The sequence below is a fragment of the Haliotis rufescens genome, unplaced genomic scaffold (genome assembly GCF_023055435.1).
Source record: "Haliotis rufescens isolate VD_foot unplaced genomic scaffold, xgHalRufe1.0.p SCAF_15, whole genome shotgun sequence".
Classification (NCBI taxonomy): domain Eukaryota; kingdom Metazoa; phylum Mollusca; class Gastropoda; order Lepetellida; family Haliotidae; genus Haliotis; species Haliotis rufescens.
Window position 1 is genome coordinate 35197263 of NW_025963835.1, and position 26336 is coordinate 35223598.

Genomic DNA, 26336 nt, shown 5'->3' on the forward strand with positions numbered 1-26336 from the left:
AATCAGTGGCAGAATCAGTGGCAGAATCAGTGTCGGAATCAGTGTAGGAATCAGGGTAGGAATCGGTGTCGGAATCAGTGGCAGAATCAGTGTAGGAATCAGTGTAGGAATCAGTGTAGGAATCAGTGGCAGAATCAGTGGCGGAATCAGTGTCAGAATCAGTGTAGGAATCAGTGTCAGATACATTGTAGGAATCAGTGTCGGAATCAGTGGCAGAATCAGTGTCGGAATCAGTGTAGGAATCAGTGTCAGAATTAGTGTAGGAATCAGTGTAGGAATCAGTGTCGGAATCAGTGTCGGAATCAGTGTAGGAATCAGTGTCGGAATCAGTGTAGGAATCGGTGTCGGAATCGGTGTAGGAATCAGCGTCGGAATCAGTGTAGGAATCAGTGTCGGAATCAGTGTAGGAATCAGTGTAGGAATCAGTGTTGGAATCAGTGTAGGAATCAGTGTAGGAATCAGTGTAGGAATCGGTGTCGGAATCGGTGTAGGCATCAGCGTCGGAATCAGTGTAGGAATCAGTGTAGGAATCAGTGTAGGAATCAGTGTTGGAATCAGTGTAGGAATCAGTGTAGGAATCAGTGTCGGAATCAGTGTAGGAATCAGTGTAGGGATCAGTGTCGGAATCAGTGTAGGAATCAGTGTAGGAATCAGTGTAGGAATCAGTGTAGGAATCAGTGGCAGAATCAGTGGCAGAATCAGTGTCGGAATCAGTGTAGGAATCAGGGTAGGAATCGGTGTCGGAATCAGTGTAGGAATCAGTGGCAGAATCAGTGTAGGAATCAGTGTAGGAATCAGTGTAGGAATCAGTGGCAGAATCAGTGGCGGAATCAGTGTCGGAATCAGTGTCAGATACAGTGTAGGAATCAGTGTCGGAATCAGTGGCAGAATCAGTGTCGGGATCAGTGTAGGAATCAGTGTCAGAATTAGTGTAGGAATCAGTGTAGGAATCAGTGTCGGAATCAGTGTCGGAATCAGTGTAGGAATCAGTGTCGGAATCAGTGTAGGAATCGGTGTCGGAATCGGTGTAGGAATCAGCGTCGGAATCAGTGTAGGAATCAGTGTCGGAATCAGTGTAGGAATCAGTGTTGGAATCAGTGTAGGAATCAGTGTAGGAATCAGGGTAGGAATCAGTGTAGGAATCGGTGTCGGAATCGGTGTAGGAATCAGCGTCGGAATCAGTGTAGGAATCAGTGTAGGAATCAGTGTAGGAATCAGTGTTGGAATCAGTGTAGGAATCAGTGTAGGAATCAGTGTAGGAATCAGTGTAGGAATCAGTGTCGGAATCAGTGTAGGAATCAGTGTAGGGATCAGTGTCGGAATCAGTGTAGGAATCAGTGTAGGAATCAGTGTCGGAATCAGTGTAGGAATCAGTGTCAGTGTAGGAATCAGTGTCAGTGTAGGAATCACTGTCGGAATCAGTGTCGGAATCAGTGTAGGAATCAGTGTCGGAATCAGTGTAGGAATCAGTGTAGGAATCAGTGTAGGAATCAGTGTAAGATACAGTGTAGGAATCAGTGTAGGAATCAGTGTAGGAATGAGTGTAGGAATGAGTGTAGGAATCAGTGTCGGAATCAGTGTAGGAATCAGTGTAGGAATCAGTGTTGGGATCAGTCCTGAAGTTCACTGGACAGGAGGGCTTGTGTTAATGCTAGAGGCCGTCATCATATGTCATTAGTGCCACGTTATGGCTGCAGCTAACATGTGTTGTGTTCACCTAGATATATCTTGTGTGTTCGGGGTGCTCTTTAGACTTTCACACACAGGTACATGAACATCAGCCCTGATCAGCGGACTGCAGGAACCTGTATTCCTACTTCGCCATGGTTTCCCATCAACTATGAAGTGAAAACAAAATGACAACAAACTTTGACATAAAGTGATGCCTAACTGACTTGATGATTCGTGGAAATAAATACTAGAATGTATTGACTAGATTTATATAAATATTGACAGTAAGGCCAGCTTTATCGGAATGATACTTGCCCAATCGAAAAGTCACTGGCATTTGTCTAGCTTCTTAGAACACTGTACACAATACACGCAGCTCACTCCGACAAACCATCCTCCCTGTATTGATCCGAGAAGTCTGTGTACAGCGCGTACAGTGTGTACAGCACGTACAGTGTGTATAGTGTGTACAGCGCGTACAGTGTGTACAGCGCGTACAGTGTGTATAGTGTGTAGTGTGTACAGCGCGTACAGTGTGTATAGTGTGTACAGTGTGTTCAGCGCGTACAGTGTGTATAGTGTGTACAGTGTGTACAGCGCGTAGTGTGTACAGCGCGTACAGTGTGTATAGTGTGTACAGCGCGTACAGTGTGTACAGTGTGTACAGCATGTACAGTGTGTACAGCGCGTACAGTGTGTACAGCGCGTACAGTGTGTATAGTGTGTACAGCGCGTACAGTGTGTATAGTGTGTACAGTGTGTACAGCGCGTACAGTGCGTACAGTGTGTATAGCGCGTTCTGTGTGTATAGTGTGTACAGTGTGTATAGCGCGTACAGTGTGTATAGTGTGTACAGCGCGTACAGTGTGTATAGTGTGTACAGCGCGTACAGTGTGTATAGTGTGTACAGCGCGTACAGTGGGTATAGTGTGTACAGTGCGTATAGTGTGTACAGTGTGTACAGCGCGTACAGTGTGTACAGTGTGTATAGCGTGTACAGCGCGTACAGTGTGTATAGTGTGTACAGTGTGTACAGCACGTACAGTGCGTACAGTGTGTACAGCGCGTAGTGTGTATAGTGTGTACAGTGTGTACAGCACGTACAGTGTGTATAGTGTGTACAGTGTGTACAGTGCGTACAGTGTGTACAGTGTGTATATTGTGTACAGTGTGTACAGCGCGTACAGTGTGTATAGTGTGTACAGCGCGTACAGTGTGTACAGTGTGTATAGTGCGTACAGTGTGTACAGCGCGTACAGTGTGTATAGTGTGTACAGTGTGTACAGCACGTACAGTGTGTATAGTGTGTACAGCGCGTACAGTGCGTACAGTGTGTACAGCGCGTACAGTGTGTACAGTGTGTACAGCGCGTACAGTGCGTATAGTGTGTACAGTGTGTACAGCGCGTACAGTGCGTACAGTGTGTATAGTGTGTACAGCGCGTACAGTGTGTACAGCGCGTAGTGTGTACAGTGTGTACAGCGCGTACAGTGTGTACTGCGCGTACAGTGTGTACTGCGCGTACAGTGTGTACAGTGTGTACAGCGCGTACAGTGTGTACAGCGCGTACAGTGTGTACAGCGCGTAGTGTGTACAGCGCGTACAGTGTGTACAGCACGTACAGTGTGTACAGCGCGTACAGTGTGAACAGCGCGTACAGTGTGTACAGTGTGTACAGCGCGTAGTGTGTACAGCGCGTACAGTGTGTACAGCACGTACAGTGTGTACAGCGCGTACAGTGGGTACAGTGGGTACAGCGCGTACAGTGTGTACAGCGTGTACAGTGCGTACAGTGTGTATAGTGTGTACAGTGTGTACAGTGGGTACAGCGCATACAGTGTGTACAGCGCGTACAGTGTGTACAGCGTGTACAGTTACTTTATTGTTGTACTGATGCACAGCAGATGGAGTACATGTTGAAACAGTGATGCAGAAATGAACAATAATTTCTCAGCAAGGCTCGCTAAATACAATGTTTATTCCTGATACAGAATATTCACCATCCCAAAACACACATCAACTTTACTTCTCTGCATTGTAGAAATACATGAAAATATTCTGCATTACTCTTTCAATGCGTACTCAAATAGCTGTTTACCGGCATGACCTCTGGTGACCTCATGTTACCCTCCCCTTTAGTATACCAGGCATTGTGATCACATGACAGTCTCCATGGTTACCACAGTCTCCACTGACCTCATGACAGACTCCCGACATCGGGTGACAAGTCTGGTGTAGGGGTTCGGAGGGAGGTATTTTCCTGCAAACAGTTCCACTTGAAAATCCTGCCACATCTCATCAATATGGGTGTCTGTGATGTACTGAAAATATTAACCATTATTTCGAGCACATGTTGATTTGTTTCCAGTTCGAGTCTAACTAATTGGCCTGTAACTAACGGGCAATCTACATTACTTGCAGTAGAGTACTGTATTTAAGCTTTGACATTTCTCAGAGATCCCCATTTTCATAAGGCTACGAGTTTCCTGGACCCGAATATGTATAACCCAGGTAAATCTCTGTTGTCCATATTGAAATAAAACTATGCTTCATAACCCCCTATGTCATATCCTATATTCATATTATCACAAAAAAGGTAAATAGATCATATAACACCAATACTTGATTATCAAACATTAGCTCTTAACATCATCTAACGTTTCTAACTAATAAAAACTGACCTTACCTTCATAAGGACTGATTCAGTGGACATTATTTTGGGTGCGTTGTCTCTGTCAATGCACATCTGGACATCAATCACTACAAGTAGAAACTGAAGGTCACTGTAAAGTTGTAAATGAATATCACCTCCCCTTCTCTTCTTGCCTCGCCAACCTCTTCACACCCCAACATTCCACAACCCACACCCTCTCCTGCCCCCAGTGCCCCCAACATTCCACAACCCACACCCTCTCCTGCCCCCAGTGCCCCCTACATTCCACAACCCACACCCTCTCCTGCCCCCAGCACCCCCTACATTCCACAACCCACACCCTCTCCTGCCCTCAGTGCCCCCAACATTCCACAACATACACCCTCTCCTGCCCCCAGTGCCCCCTACATTCCACAACCCACACCTTCTCCTGCCCCCAGTGCCCCCAACATTCCACAACCCACACCCTCTCCTGCCCCCAGTGCCCCCTACATTCCACAACATACACCCTCTCCTGCCCCCAGTGCCCCCAACATTCCACAACATACACCCTCTCCTGCCCCCAGTGCCCCCTACATTCCACAACCCACACCCTCTCCTGCCCCCAGCACCCCCTACATTCCACAACCCACACCCTCTCCTGCCCCCAGTGCCCCCAACATTCCACAACCCACACCCTCTCCTGCCCCCAGCACCCCCTACATTCCACAACCCACACCCTCTCCTGCCCCAGTGCCCCCTACATTCCTCTCACATCCCCTTTCCCCAGCACCCCCTCCTGCTCCCAGTGCCCCCTACATTCCTCTCACATCCCCTTTCCCCAGCACCCTCTCCTGCTCCCAGTGCCCCCAACATTCCACAACCCACACCCTCTCCTGCCCCCAGTGCCCCCTACATTCCACAACCCACACCCTCTCCTGCCCCCAGCACCCCCTACATTCCACAACCCACACCCTCTCCTGCCCCCAGTGCCCCCTACATTCAACAACCCACACCCTCTCCTGCCCCCAATGCCCCCAACATTCCTCTCTCATCCCCTTTCCCCAGCACCCCCTCCTGCCCCAGTGCCCTCTACCACCTCTCACCCTGATGTTCGTGCTTCATGATCTGTTCCTCCTCGTGGCCATGTGTGTAGACTGCAGCATCACTGGACCACACACCTGACTGGGGAACATACAAGACAGGCTGGAGTGAGTGAGTGAGTGAGTGAGTGAGTGAGTGAGTGAGTGAGTGAGTGTGGGTGAGTGAGTGAGTGATTTGTTTGATGCACTCAGCATTATTCCAGCTATATGACGGCAGTCTGTAAATAATCGAGCCTAAACCAGACAATCCAGAGTGAGTGAGTGAGTGAGTGAGTGACTGAGTGAGTGAGTGAGTGAGTGAGTGAGTGAGTGAGTGAGTGAGTGAGTGAGTGAGTGAGTGAGTGAGTGAGTGAGTGAGTGAGTGAGTGAGTGAGTGAGTGAGTGAGTGAGTGATTTGTTTGTTTGTTTGTTTTTTTATTGATGCACTTAGCAATATTCCAGCTATATGACGGCAGTCTGTAAATAATCGAGCCTAAACCAGACAATCCAGAGTGAGTGAGTGAGTGAGTGAGTGAGTGAGTGAGTGAGTGAGTGAGTGAGTGAGTGAGTGAGTGAGTGAGTGAGTGAGTGAGTGAGTGAGTGAGTGAGTGATTTGTTTGTTTGTTTGTTTGTTTTTTATTGATGCACTCAGCAATATTCCAGCTATATGACGGCAGTCTGTAAATAATCAAGCCTAAACCAGACAATCCAGAGTGAGTGAGTGAGTGAGTGCCAATCAAGAATAACCTTCACCTTCTGTTTCGAGTCTCTCTCTCGTATTCGTGTCACCGGCCTCCTGGCTTCCTCGGGGAAGGTCTCCTTCATTTTCTTAATTAAAGCCTGTAACACCACAAACAAACCGGTAAACATTATACATGAACAGTGTACAGTGATATAGGAATGTTGCTTTAAAGGGGGACACACAATCTGCCAAGCCATGGGAGCCTGACCACCTGATTCCCTTTCCAGTCGCCTCTAAGACAAGCATGGTGACCTACTGACCTACTGATTCATTGATATGGTGACCTACTGACATGATGACCTATTGATCTGGTGACCCACTGATCTGGTGACCTACTGACCCGATGACCTATTGATCTGGTGACCCACTGATCTGGTGACCTACTGACATGATGACCTATTGATCTGGTGACCCACTGATCTGGTGACCTACTGACCCGATGACCTATTGATCTGGTGGCCACTAGGTCACCCTGCACGAGTCCGGATGTTGACTTACTTGCAGCTTTGGACACCAGAACATAGCATCCTCTACAGCCTGGATGAGCAGCGTCATGCAGTAGTTGTCCATGTTGCGAAACGTCTCCACCACCTGCAATGTTGCCAAGGACAGTTGTTCCAAGTGAGTAAGTGAGTATGGTTTTATGCCGCTTTTAGCAATATTCCAGCAATATCGAGATGGTGGAACCAGAAATGGGCTTCACACATCGTACCCATGTTGGGAATCGAACCTGGGTCTTCGGCGTGACTAGCGAATGCTTTAACCACTAGGCTACCTGTCCACCCCCAAATGTTCGGAGACTTACAGAACTTATGCAAACAAAACAATAGACAGACTGTTGGTGGTGAACAGACAAAGTTGTATAGGTGCCACTCCATCTTCAGACAATTTTCCCATGAAAGTTTCACATCATATTTCGCATATTTGACCAACGTAAGGACGTTGCCATCTTGTACAAGGCTGAATGGAGATGCTTTGAATCTTCACTGTCACTCACGCACATTTGAACAAAGACGCACAGACAGAAACAAAGGGGAGGTAATCAATCACTGGGTCAGGTGAAACTGGGTTTAATGTTGCGCCCAAGACTATTGCACTTATATAGTGACGTGCATGCACATGTGTGTATGTGTGGCTGCTTGTACTAGTACGGGCTGATGCCGATTTATAGAGCTAGCCCACTGAGAAACCATGCCGCAGTTTAACATGAATACCCCACTCAGACACAGTATACTGACTCTGAGCCGACCAGTCTTTGTTTTAGCCCCTTTAATGCCGAGCGCCAGACAGGGTAACAACAAGTACCATCTTTTGGTATGATGTGGCCGGTGATTGAACCCCGGACCTTCCACTCTCTTGGTGGACGCTCTACCACCAGACCACAATCATTGAGTCCGCAAACAAAACCATAAACATACCAACTGTTCACAGGCCCAGTTACCTGCTGGAGGTGAGATGTGGAGCCAAACTCCAAGTTACCTGCTGGAGGTGAGATGTGGAGCCCAACTCCCAGTTACCTGCTGGAGGTGAGATGTGGAGCCCAACTCCCAGTTACCTGCTGGAGGTGAGATGTGGAGCCCAACTCCCAGTTACCTGCTGGAGGTGAGATGTGGAGCCCAACTCCCAGTTACCTGCTGGAGGTGAGATGTGGAGCCCAACTCCCAGTTACCTGCTGGAGGTGAGATGTGGAGCCAAACTCCCAGTTACCTGCTGGAGGTGAGATGTGGAGCCAAACTCCCAGTTACCTGCTGGAGGTGAGATGTGGAGCCCAACTCCCAGTTACCTGCTGGAGGTGAGATGTGGAGCCAAACTCCCAGTTACCTGCTGGAGGTGAGATGTGGAGCCAAACTCGAAGTCGTCAGATGACAGGAGGTCCTCCACCTGACCAGCCATCGCTTGACCAGCAGTGGTCAAGTCACTCGTCCTCTCCTGCCTGTAGTGGAAGCATAGAGTTATCAAGGGTTCTACATTAAATGCAAATTTGGGAATAGCGAATCTAATTTTAAAGTTCTTATGTTCCTCAATTCAGAGGTATTTTAAGACTGAACTTTAACACTGCATTCAGGGATGAGAAATCTCCGTGGAAACGCAGAAAATTGCAATTTTTAAAACAGCAGTCCTCGGAAAAAAACATCATCCGCGTAAAAATATGATCAAAGATTTTAAAAAAAACACTCGGAAAAATGTTATCGAAAACCGGAGAATCTTCGCGGATTGTCCTGTTTTCGATCAGAGCTTTCAGCATCATAGGTTTTCGACATCATACGTTTTCTATCACGAATACTTGCACTATAACGTGGGTTGTGGCGTCGCCCAGACAAAATTGCTTAAAATGCTATCAAATGTTTCAAAAATGTCTGGGTGGGCAGACCCCCCTAGACTTTTCCTCTTTTTTTCCCGGAAAACCTGCTCACATCCCTGCTGCATTCAATGTCAGAATGCTAAACAAAGCATTAGGCCCCTTCCTCTATAGTGGTCCTGTTATACAAGTCACCTCTACAATGCCACAGCATTAGTTATAACCATAAGAGAAAAAGATAGGGCACTGTTTAATTCAAAATTGAGACATTTTAACTGACATTTGCTGAAGGCTTGGGGCCGAACATCGGCCTCTGGAAGGTCTATATAAACCCTGGTGGAAGGGCTGCTGGGTGGTACGTGTAGTTTCATCAACAGATTGTATAGACAGAAATGACTGAAATGTTGAAATTCTTCAGAATGATGTTGGGTGTTTGCCCAGCTAATGTTTGAAGGGACCAGAGACCTTTCTGTGTCACTGATTGCTTCCTGAAACAAACAGATTTCTGGCTATCAGAGTCCAATGTCTGACTCACGACTGAGTGGGATTGATAGAGTACTGCACACAAGCTGACATACCACGCTGCACAGTACATTTCTCAGTTTCCCTGGACCCTCATTGCCCCCCACAAATGTTCCCCCCAATACTCCTACATCAGGCCAAAGAAAATTAATCCTTAAATTATAGTCTTTCACATTTCTGAAAATGAGGGGCAGGCGTCATTATGCCCTTTATACATTATTTCTAACAAACAATTCAAGGCATCTGTGTACATGACCAGTTGACAGACATACATGTTTGGTTGGACAAAGTACATGTTTGTTTCGATTAAGTACATGTTTGGTTGGACTAAGTACATCTTTGGTTGGACTCGGTACATGTTTGGTTGGACTCGGTAAATGTTTGGTTGGACAAGGTACATGACCAGTTGGTAGACATACATGTTTGGTTTGATTAAGTACATGTTTGGTTGGACTCGGTACATATTGGGTTGGAGAAGGTACATGTTTGGTTAGATTCGGTACATGTTTGTTTGGACTAAGTACATGTTTAGTTGGAATCGGTACATGTTTGGTTGGACTTAGTTCATGTTTGGTTGGACTAAGTACATGTTTGGTTGGACTAAGTACATGTTTGGTTGGACTGTGTACGTTTGGTTGGACTCAGTACATGTTGGGTTGGACAAGGCACATGTTTGGTTAGATTCGGTACATGTTTGCTGGACAACGTACATGTTTGGTTAGATTCGGTACATGTTTCGTTGGACTCGGTACGTTTGTTAACATTCGGTACATGTTTGGTTTGACTCGGTACGTTTGGTTTGACTGGGTACATGTTTCGTTTGACTCGGTACGTTTGGTTAGATTCGGTACATGTTTGGTTGGACAAAGTACATGTTTGGTTGGACAAAGTACATGTTTGGTTGGACTAAGTACATGTTTGGTTGAACTAAGTACATGTTTGGTTGGACTAAGTACATGTTTGGTTGGACTAAGTACATGTTGGGTTGGACAAGGTACATTTGGGATAGACAAGGTACATGTTTGTTTGGAATCGGTTCATGTTTGGTTGGACAAGGTACATGTTTGGTTAGATTCAGTACATGTTTGGTTGGACTCCGTACGTTTGGTTAGATTCGGTACATGTTTGGTTGGACTCGGGTACGTTTGGTTGGACTGGGTACATGTTTGGTTTGACTCGGTACTTTTGGTTAGATTCGGTACATGTTTGGTTGGACTCGGTACATTTGGTTGGACTCGGTACATGTTTGGTTGGACTTGGTACATGTTTGTTTGGACTAAGTACATGTTTGGTTGGACTAAGTACATGTTTGGTTAGATTCGGTACATGTTTGGTTGGACTGTGTATGTTTGGTTAGTCTCAGTACATATTTGGTTGGACTCGGTACATGTTTGGTTGGACTGGGTACATGTTTGGTTGGACAAGGTACATGACCAGTTGGTAGACATACATGTTTGTTTTGATTAAGTACATGTTTGGTTGGACTAAGTACATGTTTGGTTGGACTAAGTACATGTTGAGTTGGACAAGGTACATGTTGGGTTGGACAAGGTACATGTTTGTTTGGAATCGGTACATGTTTGGTTGGACTCGGTACATGTTTGGTTGGAACTCGGTACAAGTTTGGTTGGACTTGGTACATGTTTGGTTGGACGTGGTACATGTTTGGTTGGACAAGGTACATGACCAGTTAGTAGACATACATGTTTGGTTTGATTAAGTACATGTTTGGTTTCATTAAGTACATGTTTGGTTGGACTCAGTACATGTTGGGTTGGACAAGGTACATGTTTGGTTGGACTAAGTACATGTTTTGTTAGATTCGGTACATGTTTGGTGAGACTTGGAACGTTTGGTTGGACTAAGTACATGTTGGTTGAACTAAGTACATGTTGAGTTGGACAAGGTACATGTTGGGTTGGACTCGGTACATGTTTGTTTGGAATCGGTACATGTTTGGTTGGACTAAATTCATGTTTGGTTGGACTATGTACATGTTTGGTTCGACAAGGTACATGTTTGGTTAGATTCGGTACATGTTTGGTTGGACAAGGTACATGTTTGGTTAGATTCGGTACATGTTTCGTTGGACTCGGTACGTTTGGTTAGATTTGGTTCATGTTTGGTTCGATTCAGTACGTTTGGTTGGACTCGGTACATGTTTGGTTGGACTCAGTACATGTTTGGTTGGACTTGGTATATGTTTGGTTGAACAAGGTACATGACCAGTTGGTAGATATACATGTTTGGTTTCATAAAGTACATGTTTGTTTGGACTAAGTACATGATTGGTTGGACTAAGTACATGTTGGGTTGGACAAGGTACATGTTTGGTTAGATTCGGTACATGTTTGGTTGGACTTGGTTCATGTTTGGTTGGACAAGGTACATGACCAATTGGTAGACATACATGTTTGGTTTCATAAAGTACATGTTTGTTTGGACTAAGTACATGATTGGTTGGACTAAGTACATGTTGGGTTGGACAAGGTACATGTTTGGTTAGATTCGGTACATGTTTGGTTGGACTTGGTTCATGTTTGGTTGGACAAGGTACATGACCAATTGGTAGACATACATGTTTGGTTTCATAAAGTATATGTTTGTTTGGACTAAGTACATGTTTGGTTGCACTAAGTACAAGTTTGGTTGGTTAAGGTACATGTTTGGTTAGATTCGGTACATGTTTGGTTGGACTAAGTACATGTTGGGTTGTACAAGGTACATGTTTGTTTGGAATCGGTAGATGTTTGGTTGCTCTAAGTTCATGTTTGGTTGGACAAAGAACATGTTTGGTTGGACTAAGTACGTTTGGTTGGACTAAGTACGTTTGGTTGGACGTGGTACATGTTTGGTTGGACGTGGTACATGTTGTCGGACAAGGTACATGACCACTTGGTAGAAATACATGTTTGATTTGATTAAGTACATGTTTGGTTGGACTAAGTACGTTTGGCTGGACTCGGTACATGTTGGGTTGGACAAAGTACTTTTGGGTTTGACAAGGTACATTTGGTTGGACTCAGTACTTGTTTCGTTAGATTAAGTACATGTTTGGTTGGACTAAGTACATGTTTGGTTGGACTCAGTACATGTTTGGTTGGATTAAGTACATGTTTGGTTGGACTTGGTACATGTTTGGTCGGACTTGGTACATGTTTGGTTGGACAAGGTAAATGACCAGTTGGTAGACATACATGTTTGGTTTGATTAAGTACATGTTTGGTTGGATTAAGTACATGTTTGGTTGGACTAAGTACACGTTTGTTTGGATTAAGTACATGTTTGGTTAGATTCGGTGCATGTTTGGTTGGACTAAGTACGTTTGGTTGGACTCGGAATGTTTGGTTGGACTCAGTACATGTTTGTTTCGATTAAGTACATGTTTGGTTGGACTAAGTACGTTTGGTTGGACTCGTTATGTTTGGTTGGACTCGGTACATGTTTGGTTGGAACTTGGTACAAGATTGGTTGGACTTGGTCAATGTTTGGTTGGACAAGGTACATGTTTGGTTGGACAAGGTACATGACCAGTTGGTAGACATACATGTTTGGTTTGATTAAGTACATGTTTGGATGGACTCGGTACATGTTGGGTTGGACAAGGTACATGTTTGCTTGGAATCTGTACATGTTTGGTTGGACTAAGTACATGTTTGTTTGGATTAGGTAGATGTTTGGTTGGACTAAGTACATTTTTGGTTGGACTAAGTACATGTTTGGTTAGATTCGGTACATGTCTTGTTGGACTTGGTACAATTGGTTGGACTCAGTACATCTTTGGTTGGACTCGGTACATGTTTGGTTCAACTTGTTACATGTTTGGTTGGACAAGGTACATGACCAGTTGGTAGACATACATGTTTGGTTTGATTAAGTACATGTTTGGTTTGATTAAGTACATGTTTGGTTGGACTAAGTACATGTTGGGTTGGACAAGGTACATGTTGGGTTGGACTCGGTACATGTTTGCTTGGAATCAGTACATGTTTGGTTGGACTAAGTTCATGTTTCGTTGGACTAAGTACATGTTTCGTTGGACTAAGTACATGTTTGGTTGGACTAAGTACATGTTTGGTTGGACTAAGTACATGTTTCGTTGGACTGTATACGTTTGGTTGGACTCAGTACATGTTGGGTTGGACAAGGCACATGTTTCGTTCGATTCAGTACATATTTGGTTGGACAAGGTACATGTTTGGTTAGATTCGGTACATATATGGTTGGACTCGGTAAATTTGGTTAGATTCGGTACATGTTTGGTTTGACTCGGTACGTTTGGTTGGACTGGGTACATGTTTGGTTTGACTCGGTACGTTTGGTTAGATTCGGTACATGTTTGGTTTGACTCAGTACGTTTGGTTGGACTGGGTACATGTTTGGTTGGACAAGGTAAATGACCAGTTGGTAGACATACATGTTTGGTTTGATTAAGTACATGTTTGGGTTGATTAAGTACATGTTTGGTTGGACTAAGTACATGTTGGGTTGGACAAGGTACATGTTTGGTTGGAATCAGTACATGTTTGGTTGGACTAAGTTCATGTTTAGTTGGACTAAGTACATGTTTGTTTGGACTAAGAACATGTTTGGTTGGAGTAAGTACATGTTTGGTTGGACTAAGTACATGTTTGTTTGGACTAAGTACATGTTTGGTTGCACTAAGTACATGTTTGGTTGGACTAGGTACATGTTTGGTTTGACTCGGTATGTTTGGTTGGACTGGGTACATGTTTGGTTGGACAAGGTAAATGACCAGTTGGTAGAAATACATGTTTGGTTTGATTAGGTACATGCTTGGTTTGATTAAGTACATGTTTGGTTGGACTAAGTACATGTTGGGTTCGACAAGGTACATTTGGGTTGGCCAAGGTACGTTTGGTTGGACTCAGTACATGTTTGGTTAGATTAAGTACATGTTTGGTTGGACTAAGTACATGTTTGGTTGGACTAAGTACATGTTTAGTTGGACTCAGTACATGTTTGGTTGGACTTGGTACATGTTTGGTTGGACTCGGTACATGTTTGGTTGGACTAGGTACATGTTTGGTTGGACAAGGTACATGACCAGTTGGTAGACATACATGTTTGGTTTGATTAAGTACATGTTTGGTTGGACTAAGTACATGTTTGGTTGGACTAAGTACATGTTTGGTTGGACTCAGTACATGTTCGGTTGGACAAGGTACATTTGGGATGGACAAGGTACATGTTTGTTTGGAATCGGTTCATGTTTGGTTGGACTGAGTACGTTTGGTTAGATTCGGTACATATTTGGTTGGACTCGGTACGTTTGGTTGGACTCGGTACATGTTTAGTTGGACTAGGTACATGTTTGTTTGGACTAAGTACATGTTTGCTTGGACTAAGTACATGTTTTGTTAGATTCGGTACATGTTTGGTTGGACTAAGTACATGTTTGGTTGGACTAAGTACATATTTGGTTGGACTGGGTACATGTTTGGTTGGACTGGGTACATGTTTGGTTGGACAAGGTACATGACCAGTTGCTAGACATACATGTTTCGTTTGATTAAGTACATGTTTGGTTGGACTAAGTACATGTTTGGTTGGACAAGGTACATGATCAGTTGGTAGACATACATGTTTGGTTTCATAAAGTACATGTTTGTTTGGACTAAGTAAATGTTTGTTTGGACTAAGTACATGTTGGGTTGGACAAGGTACATGTTTGGTTAGATTCGGTACATGTTTGGTTGGACTCTGTTCATGTTTGGTTGGACAAGGTACATGACCAATTGGTAGACATACATGTTTGGTTTCATAAAGTACATCTTTGTTTGGACTTAGTACATGTTTGGTTGGACTAAGCACATGTTGGGTTGGACAAGATATGTTTGGTTGGACTCGGTACATGTTTGGTTGGACTCAGTACATGTTTGGTTGGACAAGGTACATGTCCAATTGGTAGACATACATGTTTGGTTTGATTAAGTACATGTTTGGTTGGACTAAGTACATGTTTGGTTGGACTAAAGACATGTTTGTTTGGACTAAGTACATCTTTGGTTGGACTAAGTACATGTTTGGTTCGACTAGGTACATGTTTGGTTAGATTCGGTAAATGTTTGGTTGGACTCAGTACGTTTGGTGAGATTCGGTACATGTTTGGTTGGACTCGGTACGTTTGGTTGGACTGGGTACATGTTTGGTTGGACTTGGAACATGTTTGGTTGGACAAGGTACATGACCAGTTGGTAGACATACATGTTTGGTTTGATTAAGTACATGTTTGTTTGGACTAAGTACATGTTTGGTTGGACTAAGTACATGTTTGGTTGGACTCGGTACATGATTGGTTGGAATCGGTACATGTTTGGTTGGACAAGGTACATGTTTGGTTGGAATCGGTACATGTTTGGTTGGACTAAGTGCATGTTTGGTTGGACTAAATACATGTTTGGTTAGATTCGGTACATGTTTGGTTGGACTCAGTAGGTTTGGTTGGACTAAGTACATGTTTGGTTGGATTAAGTACATGTTTGGTTGGACTTTGTACATGTTTGGTTGGACTTGGTACATGTTTGGTTGGACAAGGTAAATGACCAGTTGGTAGACATACATGTTTGTTTTGATTAAGTACATGTTTGGTTGGACTAAGTACATGTTGGTTGGACAAGGTACATTTGGGTTGGACAAGGTACGTTTGGTTGGACTCAGTACATGTTTGGTTAGATTAAGTACATGTTTGGTTGGACTAAGTACATGTTTGGTTGGACTCAGTACATGTTTGGTTGGACTTGGTACATGTTTGGTTGGACTAGGTACATGTTTGGTTGGACAAGGTACATGACCAGTTGGTAGACATACATGTTTGGTTTGATTAAGTTCATGTTTGGTTGGACTAAGTACATGTTTGGTTGGACTAAGCACATGTTGGGTTAGACAAGGTACATTTGGGATGGACAAGGTACATGTTTGTTTGGAATCGGTTCATGTTTGGTTGGACTCAGTTCATGTTTGGTTGGACTAAGTACGTTTGGTTAGATTCGGTACATATTTGGTTGGACTCGGTACGTTTGGTTGGACTCGGTACATGTTTAGTTGGACTTGGTACATGTTTGTTTGGACTAAGTACATGTTTGGTTGGACTTGGTACATGTTTGGTTAGATTCAGTACATGTTTGGTTGGACTGTGTACGTTTGGTTGGACTCAGTACATGTTTGGTTGGACTGTGTACGTTTGGTTGGACTCAGTACATGTTTGGTTGGACTGGGTACATGATTGGTTGGACAAGGTACATGACCAGTTGGTAGACATACATGTTTGGTTTTATTAAGTACATGTTTGGTTGGACTAAGTACATGTTTGGTTGGACTAAGTACATGTTGAGTTGGACAAGGCACATGTTGGGTTGGACTCGGTACATGTTTGTTTGGAATCGGTACATGTTTGGTTGGACTAAGTTCATGTTTGGTTGGACTAAGTACATGTCTGGTTGGACTAAGTACATGTTTGGTAAGATTCGGTACATGTTCGGTTGGACAAGGTACATGTTTGGTTCGATTCGGTACGTTTGGTTGGACTCGGTACATGTTTGGTTGGACTCAGTACATGTTTGGTTGGACTTGGTATATCTTTGGTTGGACAAGGTACATGATCAGTTGGTAGACATACATGTTTGGTTTCATAAAGTACATGTTTGTTTGGACTAAGTACATGTTTGTTTGGACTAAGTACATGTTGGGTTGGACAAGGTACATGTTTGGTTAGATTCGGTACATGTTTGGTTGGACTCTGTTCATGTTTGGTTGGACAAGGTACATGACCAATTGGTAGACATACATGTTTGGTTTCATAAAGTACATGTTTGTTTGGACTAAGTACATGTTTGGTTGGACTAAGCACATGTTGGGTTGGACAAGGTATGTTTGGTTGGACTCGGTACATGTTTGGTATGACTCAGTGCATGTTTGGTTGGACAAGGTACATGACCAGTTGGTAGACATACATGTTTGGTTTGATTAAGTACATGTTTGGTTGGACTAAGTACATGTTTGGTTGGACTAAGTACATGTTTGTTTGGACTAAGAACATCTTTGGTTGGACTAAGTACATGTTTGGTTCGACTAGGTACATGTTTGGTTAGATTCGGTAAATGTTTGGTTGGACTCAGTACGTTTGGTTAGATTCGGTACATGTTTGGTTGGACTCGGTACGTTTGGTTGGACTGGGTACATGTTTGGTTGGACTTGGAACATGTTTGGTTGGACAAGGTACATGACCAGTTGGTAGACATACATGTTTGGTTTGATTAAGTACATGTTTGTTTGGACTAAGTACATGTTTGGTTGGACTAAGTACATGTTTGGTTGGACTCGGTACATGATTGGTTGGAATCGGTACATGTTTGGTTGGACAAGGTACATGTTTGGTTGGAATCGGTACATGTTTGGTTGGACTAAGTGCATGTTTGGTTGGACTAAATACATGTTTGGTTAGATTCGGTACATGTTTGGTTGGACTCGGTAGGTTTGGTTGGACTAAGTACATGTTTGGTTGGATTAAGTACATGTTTGGTTGGACTTTGTACATGTTTGGTTGGACTTGGTACATGTTTGGTTGGACAAGGTAAATGACCAGTTGGTAGACATACACGTTTGTTTTGATTAAGTACATGTTTGGTTGGACTAAGTACATGTTGGGTTGGACAAGGTACATTTGGGTTGGACAAGGTACGTTTGGTTGGACTCAGTACATGTTTGGTTAGATTAAGTACATGTTTGGTTGGACTAAGTACATGTTTGGTTGGACTCAGTACATGTTTGGTTGGACTAGGTACATGTTTGGTTGGACAAGGTACATGACCAGTTGGTAGACATACATGTTTGGTTTGATTAAGTACATGTTTGGTTGGACTAAGTACATGTTTGGTTGGACTAAGTACATGTTGGGTTGGACAAGGTACATTTGGGATGGACAAGGTACATGTTTGTTTGGAATCGGTTCATGTTTGGTTGGACTAAGTTCATGTTTGTTTGGACTAAGTACGTTTGGTTAGATTCGGTACATATTTGGTTGGACTCGGTACGCTTGGTTGGACTCGGTACATGTTTGGTTGGACTTGGTACATGTTTCTTTGGACTAAGTACATGTTTGGTTGGACTAAGTACATGTTTGGTTAGATTAAGTACATGTTTGATTGGACTGTGTACGTTTGGTTGGACTCAGTACATCTTTTGTTGGACTAAGTACATGTTGGGTTGGATAAGGTACATAACCAGTTGATAGACATACATGTTTGGTTTGATTAAGTACATGTTTCTTTGGACTAAGTACATGTTTGGTTGGACTAGGTACATGTTTGGTTAGATTAAGTACATGTTTGATAGGACTGTGTACGTTTGGTTGGACTCAGTACATCTTTTGTTGGACTAAGTACATGTTGGGTTGGATAAGGTACATAACCAGTTGATAGACATACATGTTTGGTTTGATTAAGTACATGTTTCTTTGGACTAAGTACATGTTTGGTTGGACTAGGTACATGTTTGGTTAGATTCGGTACGTTTGTTTAGATTCGGTACATGTTTGGTTGGACAAGGTACTTTTGGTTACATTCGGTACATGTTTGGTTTGACTCGGTACGTTTGTTTAGATTCGGTACATGTTTGGTTGGACAAGGTACATGACCAGTTGGTAGACATACATGTTTTGTTTGATTAAGTACATGTTTGGTTGGACTAAGTACATGTTTGGTTGGACTAAGTACATGTTGGGTTGGACAAGGTACATGTTGGGTCGGTCAAGGTACATGTTTGTTTGGAATCGGTACATGTTTGGTTGGCCTTAGTTCATGTAATTAAAAGCGTCGCCTTTAACAGTATTACAGTTATATCGCGGCGTGTCAGCTTAATGTGGGAGGAAAGCCCGAGGTGATGCAGGTCTCAGACGTTTACCACTTTGGTGAAACCCACAAGCACGGGGAAACATAATCGGGGCGAACCAGGATCAGTATATTAAAGTTGGAATGCAACAATCAATGGTCCTGATAACTGGGGCAGCTCTGGTCAAGACAACATATGGTGGACACTCACAGACTGTTCGCCAGCATCTCCTCCACATCCCGCTTGTACTCGGCCAACAGTAGACGGATGAAGTGAACATTGTCAGACTGAATAAATAAAAACAGTTTGGCTTTGCATGCAATGAAGACTTGTTGTTTTGCTGCTGAATGCCATACTCAGCAATATGACAGCTCTATGTAAATTATACAATCCAATGATTGAAATTAATTAGGGATTGACTGTGCATTTTTTTCGGTTCATTGAGGTATGAATCGAAAAACTGAAGACTGTAGTATTGGGATTCCCCGACATTCCGTAGTAATAAAAGTTGTCCGCATCGGTGTGCGTGGCTTAATTGTTTACATTCCACTGCAAATGAATGCAATAAGACGTGAAAAAGTCAAGTAAACAGAATGCAGGAATTACAATGAACACGACAAAAATGTCATTATTTTATCATTGTTGTCCAGAACTTCAATCAGAGTAAAGAAATAAAATATGTAAGTGCTTCACACATTACTAAGATGATACATATGTGCTTACACTAAATACTGATAATCATGAAGATATCTGGTATCTGATGAGTGCTACACTTGTTACTGAGAAGCTACAGACAGGCTTCATACGTTACTAAGAAGCTACATATGTAACTAAGAAGCTACATATGTTACTAAGATGCTACATATGTTACTAAGAAGCTACATATGTTACTAAGATGCTACATATGTTACTAAGATGCTACATGCTACTAAGATACTACATATGTTACTGAGATACTACATACGTTACTAAGATGCTACATACGTTACTAAGATGCTACATATGTTACTAAGAAGCTACATATATTACTAAGATGCTACATATGTTACTAAGATGCTACATATGTTACTAATAAGCTACATGTTACTAAGAAGCTACATATGTTACTAAGATGCTACATATGTTACTAAGATGCTACATGTGTTACTAAGAAGCTACATATGTTACTAAGAAGCTACATATGTTACTAAGATGCTACATATGTTACTAAGATGCTACATATGTTACTAATAAGCTACATGTTACTAAGAAGCTACATATGTTACTAAGATGCTACATGTTACTAAGAAGCTACATATGTTACTAAGATGCTACATATGTTACTAATAAGCTACATGTTACTAAGAAGCTACATATGTTACTAAGAAGCTACATGTTACTAAGAAGCTACATATGTTACTAAGATGCTACATATGTTACTAAGATGCTACATATGTTACTAAGATGCTACATATGTTACTAATAAGCTACATGTTACTAAGAAGCTACATATGTTACTAAGATGCTACATATGTTACTAAGATGCTACATATGTTACTAAGAAGCTACATATGTTACTAAGATGCTACATATGTTACTAAGATGCTACATATGTTACTAATAAGCTACATGTTACTAAGAAGCTACATATGTTACTAAGAAGCTACATATGTTACTAAGATGCTACATATGTTACTAAGAAGCTACATGTTACTAAGATGCTACATATGTTACTAAGAAGCTACATATGTTACTAAGAAGCTACATATGTTACTAAGATGCTACATTTGTGCTACACATGTTCTGCAGTAAGTGTTGATAAACATGGGGATATAAGAGGATGGAAACAAAGTGCCACAAATCAACTTACACCTGCAAACCCTCGGATGAGGCCTCGGACAGCCTTGTTGTGTTCCATAAGCTGATGTAGACGGCCTGGTGTCCCGTGCAGGATGCAGTACACTTCTGGCAGGAGGTCCTTGTCATAGGATATTCTGTAATGAGGGAGACCTACAGTGTGATTGAGTGAGTGAGTGGGTGGGTGGGTGGGTGAGTAGTGAGTGGGTGAGTGAGTGAGTTAGTAGTGAGTGGGTGAGTGGGTGAGTGGGTGAGTGGGTGAGTGAGTGAGTGAGTGAGTGAGTGAGTGAGGAGTGAGTGAGTGAGTGAGTAGTGAGTGAGTGAGTGAGTAGTGAGTGGGTGAATGAGTGAGTGAGTGAGTGAGTGAGTGAGTGAGTGAGTGAGTGTGAAAAGTATTTCAGTTACATCAAGGTGTGTCCCTTAATGTGGGAGGGAAGTACAACAGACACAACATATGGTACTAAAGAATCATAATCAGGGCAAATTTGGGATTCAAACTCACGATCATAGGATACTGGTATGCTAATGGGACACAACTCTGCAAATGAATTTTGAAGCTCAGTTGAGACATCCGTCCTGCTAATATGAGTTCATGAGTTGGGTTTAACACCGCCTTGAACAGTATTCTAGTTATATCGCGGCTAGTCGGCTTAAGCCTGAATAAGCCTGAAGTCATGCAAGTCTCATACCTTTACTTAATCAGGGTGACCCGAGATTTGAACCAACGATCATAGATTTGTGATGTGCCAAACTCTGCTCAGCACTCCACAGTGCCTTAAACAATTGGGCCACCCGTGCCCTCTGTCCCGTTAGTAAACAACAAGAGTTGCAACAATACGACGGCCCCAGGCCCCAGGACACTGAGGGGAATACAGTGGAGCTCACCTGTCTGTGAGGACGAGGATGATGATGTTGTATAGACTGTCGAACAGCTCGCCGTGGGGGTGGTACCGGGAGATGTTCTTCTGTAGCTGTGCCCTGATGGGGACAGAAGAGATGGGAATCAACCAGTGACAACTTTACGCTGAGTCTCACATTCCTCCCTGTCAGTGTTGTAAGGAACCACTCACACCAAGCAGCCCTGTGTTACAGGTTTTTGGACGGTTAAGAAACATTCATAGTTTTCTCGCTAATCACATGAAAAAAATTAAAATATCTCAATAACTTTAAAAAGACAACTTTATAATAAAATAAGCCATCACCTGAGTATTTACAATGTCTGTGACGTCACACCCCTCGTTGTAGTGCGAGTGAACGTCATAAACATCGTCCGAAAACATATGATGTTCGTAAACATATGATCTGACTTTACTCTGACATGCTGGGGCTCACTTTGTGTCATGTGTCAACATGTGATGTCAACAACACACAACCCTCAGGCCTCCCAAACAACCCACTGTCTTCAAAACGAATTGTTTGCAGTTCATAAATTTACACACATTTTGAAGGAAACAGCAGAAAAACACATCTAAAAAACATCATGATTATCACTGCAGCTAGGCTATATCCCTTTGACCTTATTCATTGTGAAAATTTTATATTTATAAAAAAAATTGAATATTTATATATTTATCCCATCTCACACCATGCATTTCACCCTTTTATTATGTGGAATGAGCGTGATGTACTAAGACAAGCCATGTACACTAAAAGAGTGAGTGAGTGAGTTGGGTTTAACGCCGCTTTTAACAGTATTCCAGTTACAACACAGCATGTCAGGGTAATGTGGAAGGAAAGCCTGAAGTGATGCAGGTCTCAGACGTTTACCACTTCGGTGAAACTCACCGAACACGGGTATGGTGCTGACAAACCTAGAAACATAATCGGGGCGAACCGGGATTCGAACCCACAATCATAGGTTTCTGGAAAGTGATGATGCTGTGAGTGATTCGAGCTGAATGTTGATCCCTTGATGTGTCAATATGTCCATCCTTTGATTGTCGAGCTGTCTAGGTGATCCATCCACTTCTTGATCCACAGAGGGGCAGCAACGGACGATCCTGAGGGTGATGAAGATCCCCTACTATGACCATCGCTCCATTGAGACGTTATGCTGTGTGGAATCCAGATGATCCAATGACGATCCAACAATACTCAAGACAGCAGAGAACCCTTGGAAAGAACTGCATTGCTAGTCAGTCTGCTTGTTGTCTTCTGATGGCTGGAGGGGTGCAGCTATGTTATCAGAGAACTGTAGGGTGCAGCGATCTTCAGTGGGAGGAGAGGCGACGCTTCGCTGATGGCCAAGGATTATCCAATCAAGGTGCGAAGAGAACACTACTCACAGAGATAAGTAGGCTGTCTCCAGTCGACTGTACAGTCCCGCATTCGGAACATTGAGGGATGACTTTAAGTGACTAAAGATAACCATCACGTGGACAGACTTTGGTTTCTAGATGAATGAAGAACCATGCTCCAAATCTCTGAGGAGGCTGTGAAGCTTGGATCAGCCGAAAGTTGACGACACTGCAGACCGTTCTTTATCTCTTATCAGAAACAAACATTCTGCGACAGTCCCAACATACAGAATGGGGGTCATGTGGCGAATATCGCCCACTACAGTCCTTGCAGAAAGGGATCTATTGACTCGTGTCATAGTATACAGCTTCAACGGTTTGTAAATGGTAGGAGACAGAAAACTTCTCTCCGAAAAACAAAAACAAAATGTATTCTCTGTTGAATGAATGTCCTATCCACCAGGAGACAAGACAGAGAGTGTGAGTGCAGGGTCTGTCAGGTGATCAGATCGCACAGGGTCGGGACACAAGGATTGCAGTGGTGCGTGACCATGGTGATGAATGGAATGTGTTGAGGTGAGGTGTTATTTTAAGCAGGAAACTTTGTTCTAACACATTTCCACACCAGGTAAGAAGGGAGAAATAAATAGTGTGAGATAGGATAAATATATAAATATTCACTTAAAAAATCACAACAGTTCAAAACCCATCCTCATCCTGAGTATCAGTGCAGGCAGCACGTACTTGAAGGGAGTAACAATCTGCCAGGCAAAAGGTCCAAATCCAGGATCTTCTCCAAGCCGGAATCCATCGATGCGTATTTTCCGAGGTCGGAAATGCTCCAGTCGCCCATGGACGTGTATGTGAATACTCTGTCGGTCAGTCTCCAGCTGGGTTGTCGCTTGGCCCGTGCGTCGAGTGACCTTTGACCCAGGTCGAGCTGAAAGGAATAAGTGACATTGTTTTTTGTTGTTTGTTTGTTGCTTCCAGAGTTCCAGATAACTTTTTGAGCAATTGAGTTTTTACTCTAGGGTTTCTATTTTAATTAGGTTATAACATTTTTCATGGGTTAACCAATATTTTTTCACTCATCTATTCACAAAAGAGTGAACATTTTAAGATTTAAAAAAAAAGGAAATAATGTTTTAGATGTACATAACCATGATAACTGTTCTAAATATTGACTCGGAAAGTAAATTAGCTCGTAATTGTGTTTCGGAAATTAGCTCCATTGTACGCATGCTGAAAAAGCTTCATTGGGTATTTACACATGCTGGTTTTATACAGTTGAGTTTTTTATTTAATGCATGCGTTTCTGTACACAAGTTAAGTGAAAGTAATTGGGTTTTGAATATTTTGAGGGTGTATTTCAGGCAAATACGCTGCTGATCTGTAGCTCTGTGCTTCACTCAGTTTTTTCGAGGAATATTGCTGCAGATGTGTGGAGACGATGTAGGCCCACCTGACTGTATTTTAGTATTCTGGATGTCGACGCTGTCCAACTGTGGAGAGAAGATGGTGATGTAGGCCTCGGCCTGACTCTGATTCAGAAACACGCCCTCATGTAGAGACGCCATCGGGAACTCCGAGAAACACATGAGGCTGCAATCACAATATGATAATATGTTTTGTTTGTTTTGCATGACTTTAAGTAATATCACTGTGGGAGACACCAAAACACTATTTGAAGCTTGTTTTGTTTTCTAACATATTATTCAAATTCCAGTGAGTTAAATTTCTAACTGTGCAACACACCAGATCAGGCGAAGGTGAAACGGGGTTAATGCTAGCAAACTGAGATACCATGCCACAGTTTAACATGAATACCTCACTCAGACACAGTATACCGACTCTGAGCTGACCAGTCCTATTTTTTAGCCCCTTAATGACGCGTGCCAGGCAGGGTAACAACAAGTACCATCTTTTAATGTCTTTTGGTATGATGCGGCCAGGAATCGTGGAGTATTGCCCAAGCCCTGCATTCACAGAATCAACACAAGCCATCTTACCCTTCTTCCCGAATCTCATCCACAACCTCGATGAAGTTCAGGCCATACTGCTTCTGTCCCCGCACGTAGGTCGACATGCCGGGGTCCAACTTGAGCACACACTGCAACCACAGCTCACCATGTAGTGCACACAAAATACAAAATACAAAACACTGAGACTGCAGATCAATTCAGGGGCTATATTCCTCTATTTGAGAATACATTCCTTTTATTGAAATCACCTCAAATGGATCATAGTTGATAAAGTTCCATAGAAGAATAACTCAGAGAGAAAGAATCCTTTATGTCACAACTGTATTTTATCATAGTGTCCCTGACCTGAAATAGTGACGATGATTTTTTAGCCACTTTTAGAAATATTCCCTCATTGTCATGGGGGTTGACTCACTCACTCACTCACTCACTCACTGATACATGTCTATCTCCTGGTGTTCCTACCTCTACGTATATCAACTTGTTCCCAATGACTGCATCGCTCAAATTCTGGAGAAATTCTGCCTGTGAAGGGAAACGAAATAACCATCAGCCGTCATGTCTAGAGAGAACCTTGTCTACTTCAACACAACAAGAATTTCTTACTGGTACCTCAAGTTTGTTTGATAAATAAATGCAAGTAATGTTTCATTTGTAGTCTGGTAGGAAGAGTTGAGTTGCAGTGAGGTGCGGTGCGGTGAGGTGCGGTGAGTTGAGGTGCGGTGAGGTGAGGTGAGGTGAGGTGAGGTGCGAAGCGATGAGGTGAGGTGCGGTGAGGTGAGGTGAGGTGAAATTGGGTTTAACATTGCGTCCAAGATTATTCCACTCATAATGCGACGTGTTTGTGTGTGCGTGTGCGTGTGCACGCATGCGCTTGTAATAGTCCGGACTGATGCTGATTTATAGTGCAAGCTCACTGAGATACCATGCGACAGTTTAACATGAATACCCCACTCAGACACAGTATACTGACTCCTAGCAGACCCGTCTTTGTTTAAGTCCCTTAATGCTGAACGCCAGACAGGGTAACAACAAGTAACATATTTTAACGCCTTTTGGTATGACGTGGCCCTGCCTCAAAACACATTGAAAGCCTCTCAGATTAGAAGTGGAGCAGTCTCGTGTTTCACTGTTGCCAACAACATCAAAGTGTTGCTACACTACAGATGTTGTTTGTTCATGTCAGACCAGTCAACACAGCACACCAGTCAACACAGCACACCAGTCAACACAGCACGCCAGTCAACACAGCACACCAGTCAACACAGCACACCCGTCAACACAGCACACCCGTCAACACAGCACACCAGTCAACACAGCACACCAGTCAACACAGCACGCCAGTCAACACAGCACACCAGTCAACACAGCACACCAGTCAACACAGCACACCAGTCAACACAGCACGCCCGTCAACACAGCACACCAGTCAACACAGCACACCTGTCAACACAGCACACCAGTCAACACAGCACACCTGTCAA

The 26336-nt window shown here is 43.1% G+C and overlaps 1 protein-coding gene across 3 annotated transcripts in view; it reads right to left on the reverse strand.

Annotated features, from left to right (window-relative positions):
- LOC124151887 overlaps positions 1-26336 on the reverse strand; it is a 64836-nt gene that overhangs the window by 25508 nt on the left and 12992 nt on the right. For all 3 annotated transcript variants that reach the window (XM_048396504.1, XM_048396503.1, XM_048396502.1), the window contains exons 10-22: positions 25318-25377; positions 24880-24980; positions 24333-24472; positions 23615-23810; positions 21519-21611; positions 20647-20770; positions 19008-19084; positions 7949-8060; positions 6626-6718; positions 6139-6225; positions 5410-5488; positions 4358-4431; positions 3868-3992 (exon numbers count right to left, since the gene is read on the reverse strand). In XM_048396504.1, coding sequence (XP_048252461.1) covers positions 3868-3992; positions 4358-4431; positions 5410-5488; positions 6139-6225; positions 6626-6718; positions 7949-8060; positions 19008-19084; positions 20647-20770; positions 21519-21611; positions 23615-23810; positions 24333-24472; positions 24880-24980; positions 25318-25377 — 1361 coding nt within the window. The remainder of the gene's footprint in view (positions 1-3867; positions 3993-4357; positions 4432-5409; positions 5489-6138; positions 6226-6625; positions 6719-7948; positions 8061-19007; positions 19085-20646; positions 20771-21518; positions 21612-23614; positions 23811-24332; positions 24473-24879; positions 24981-25317; positions 25378-26336) is intronic.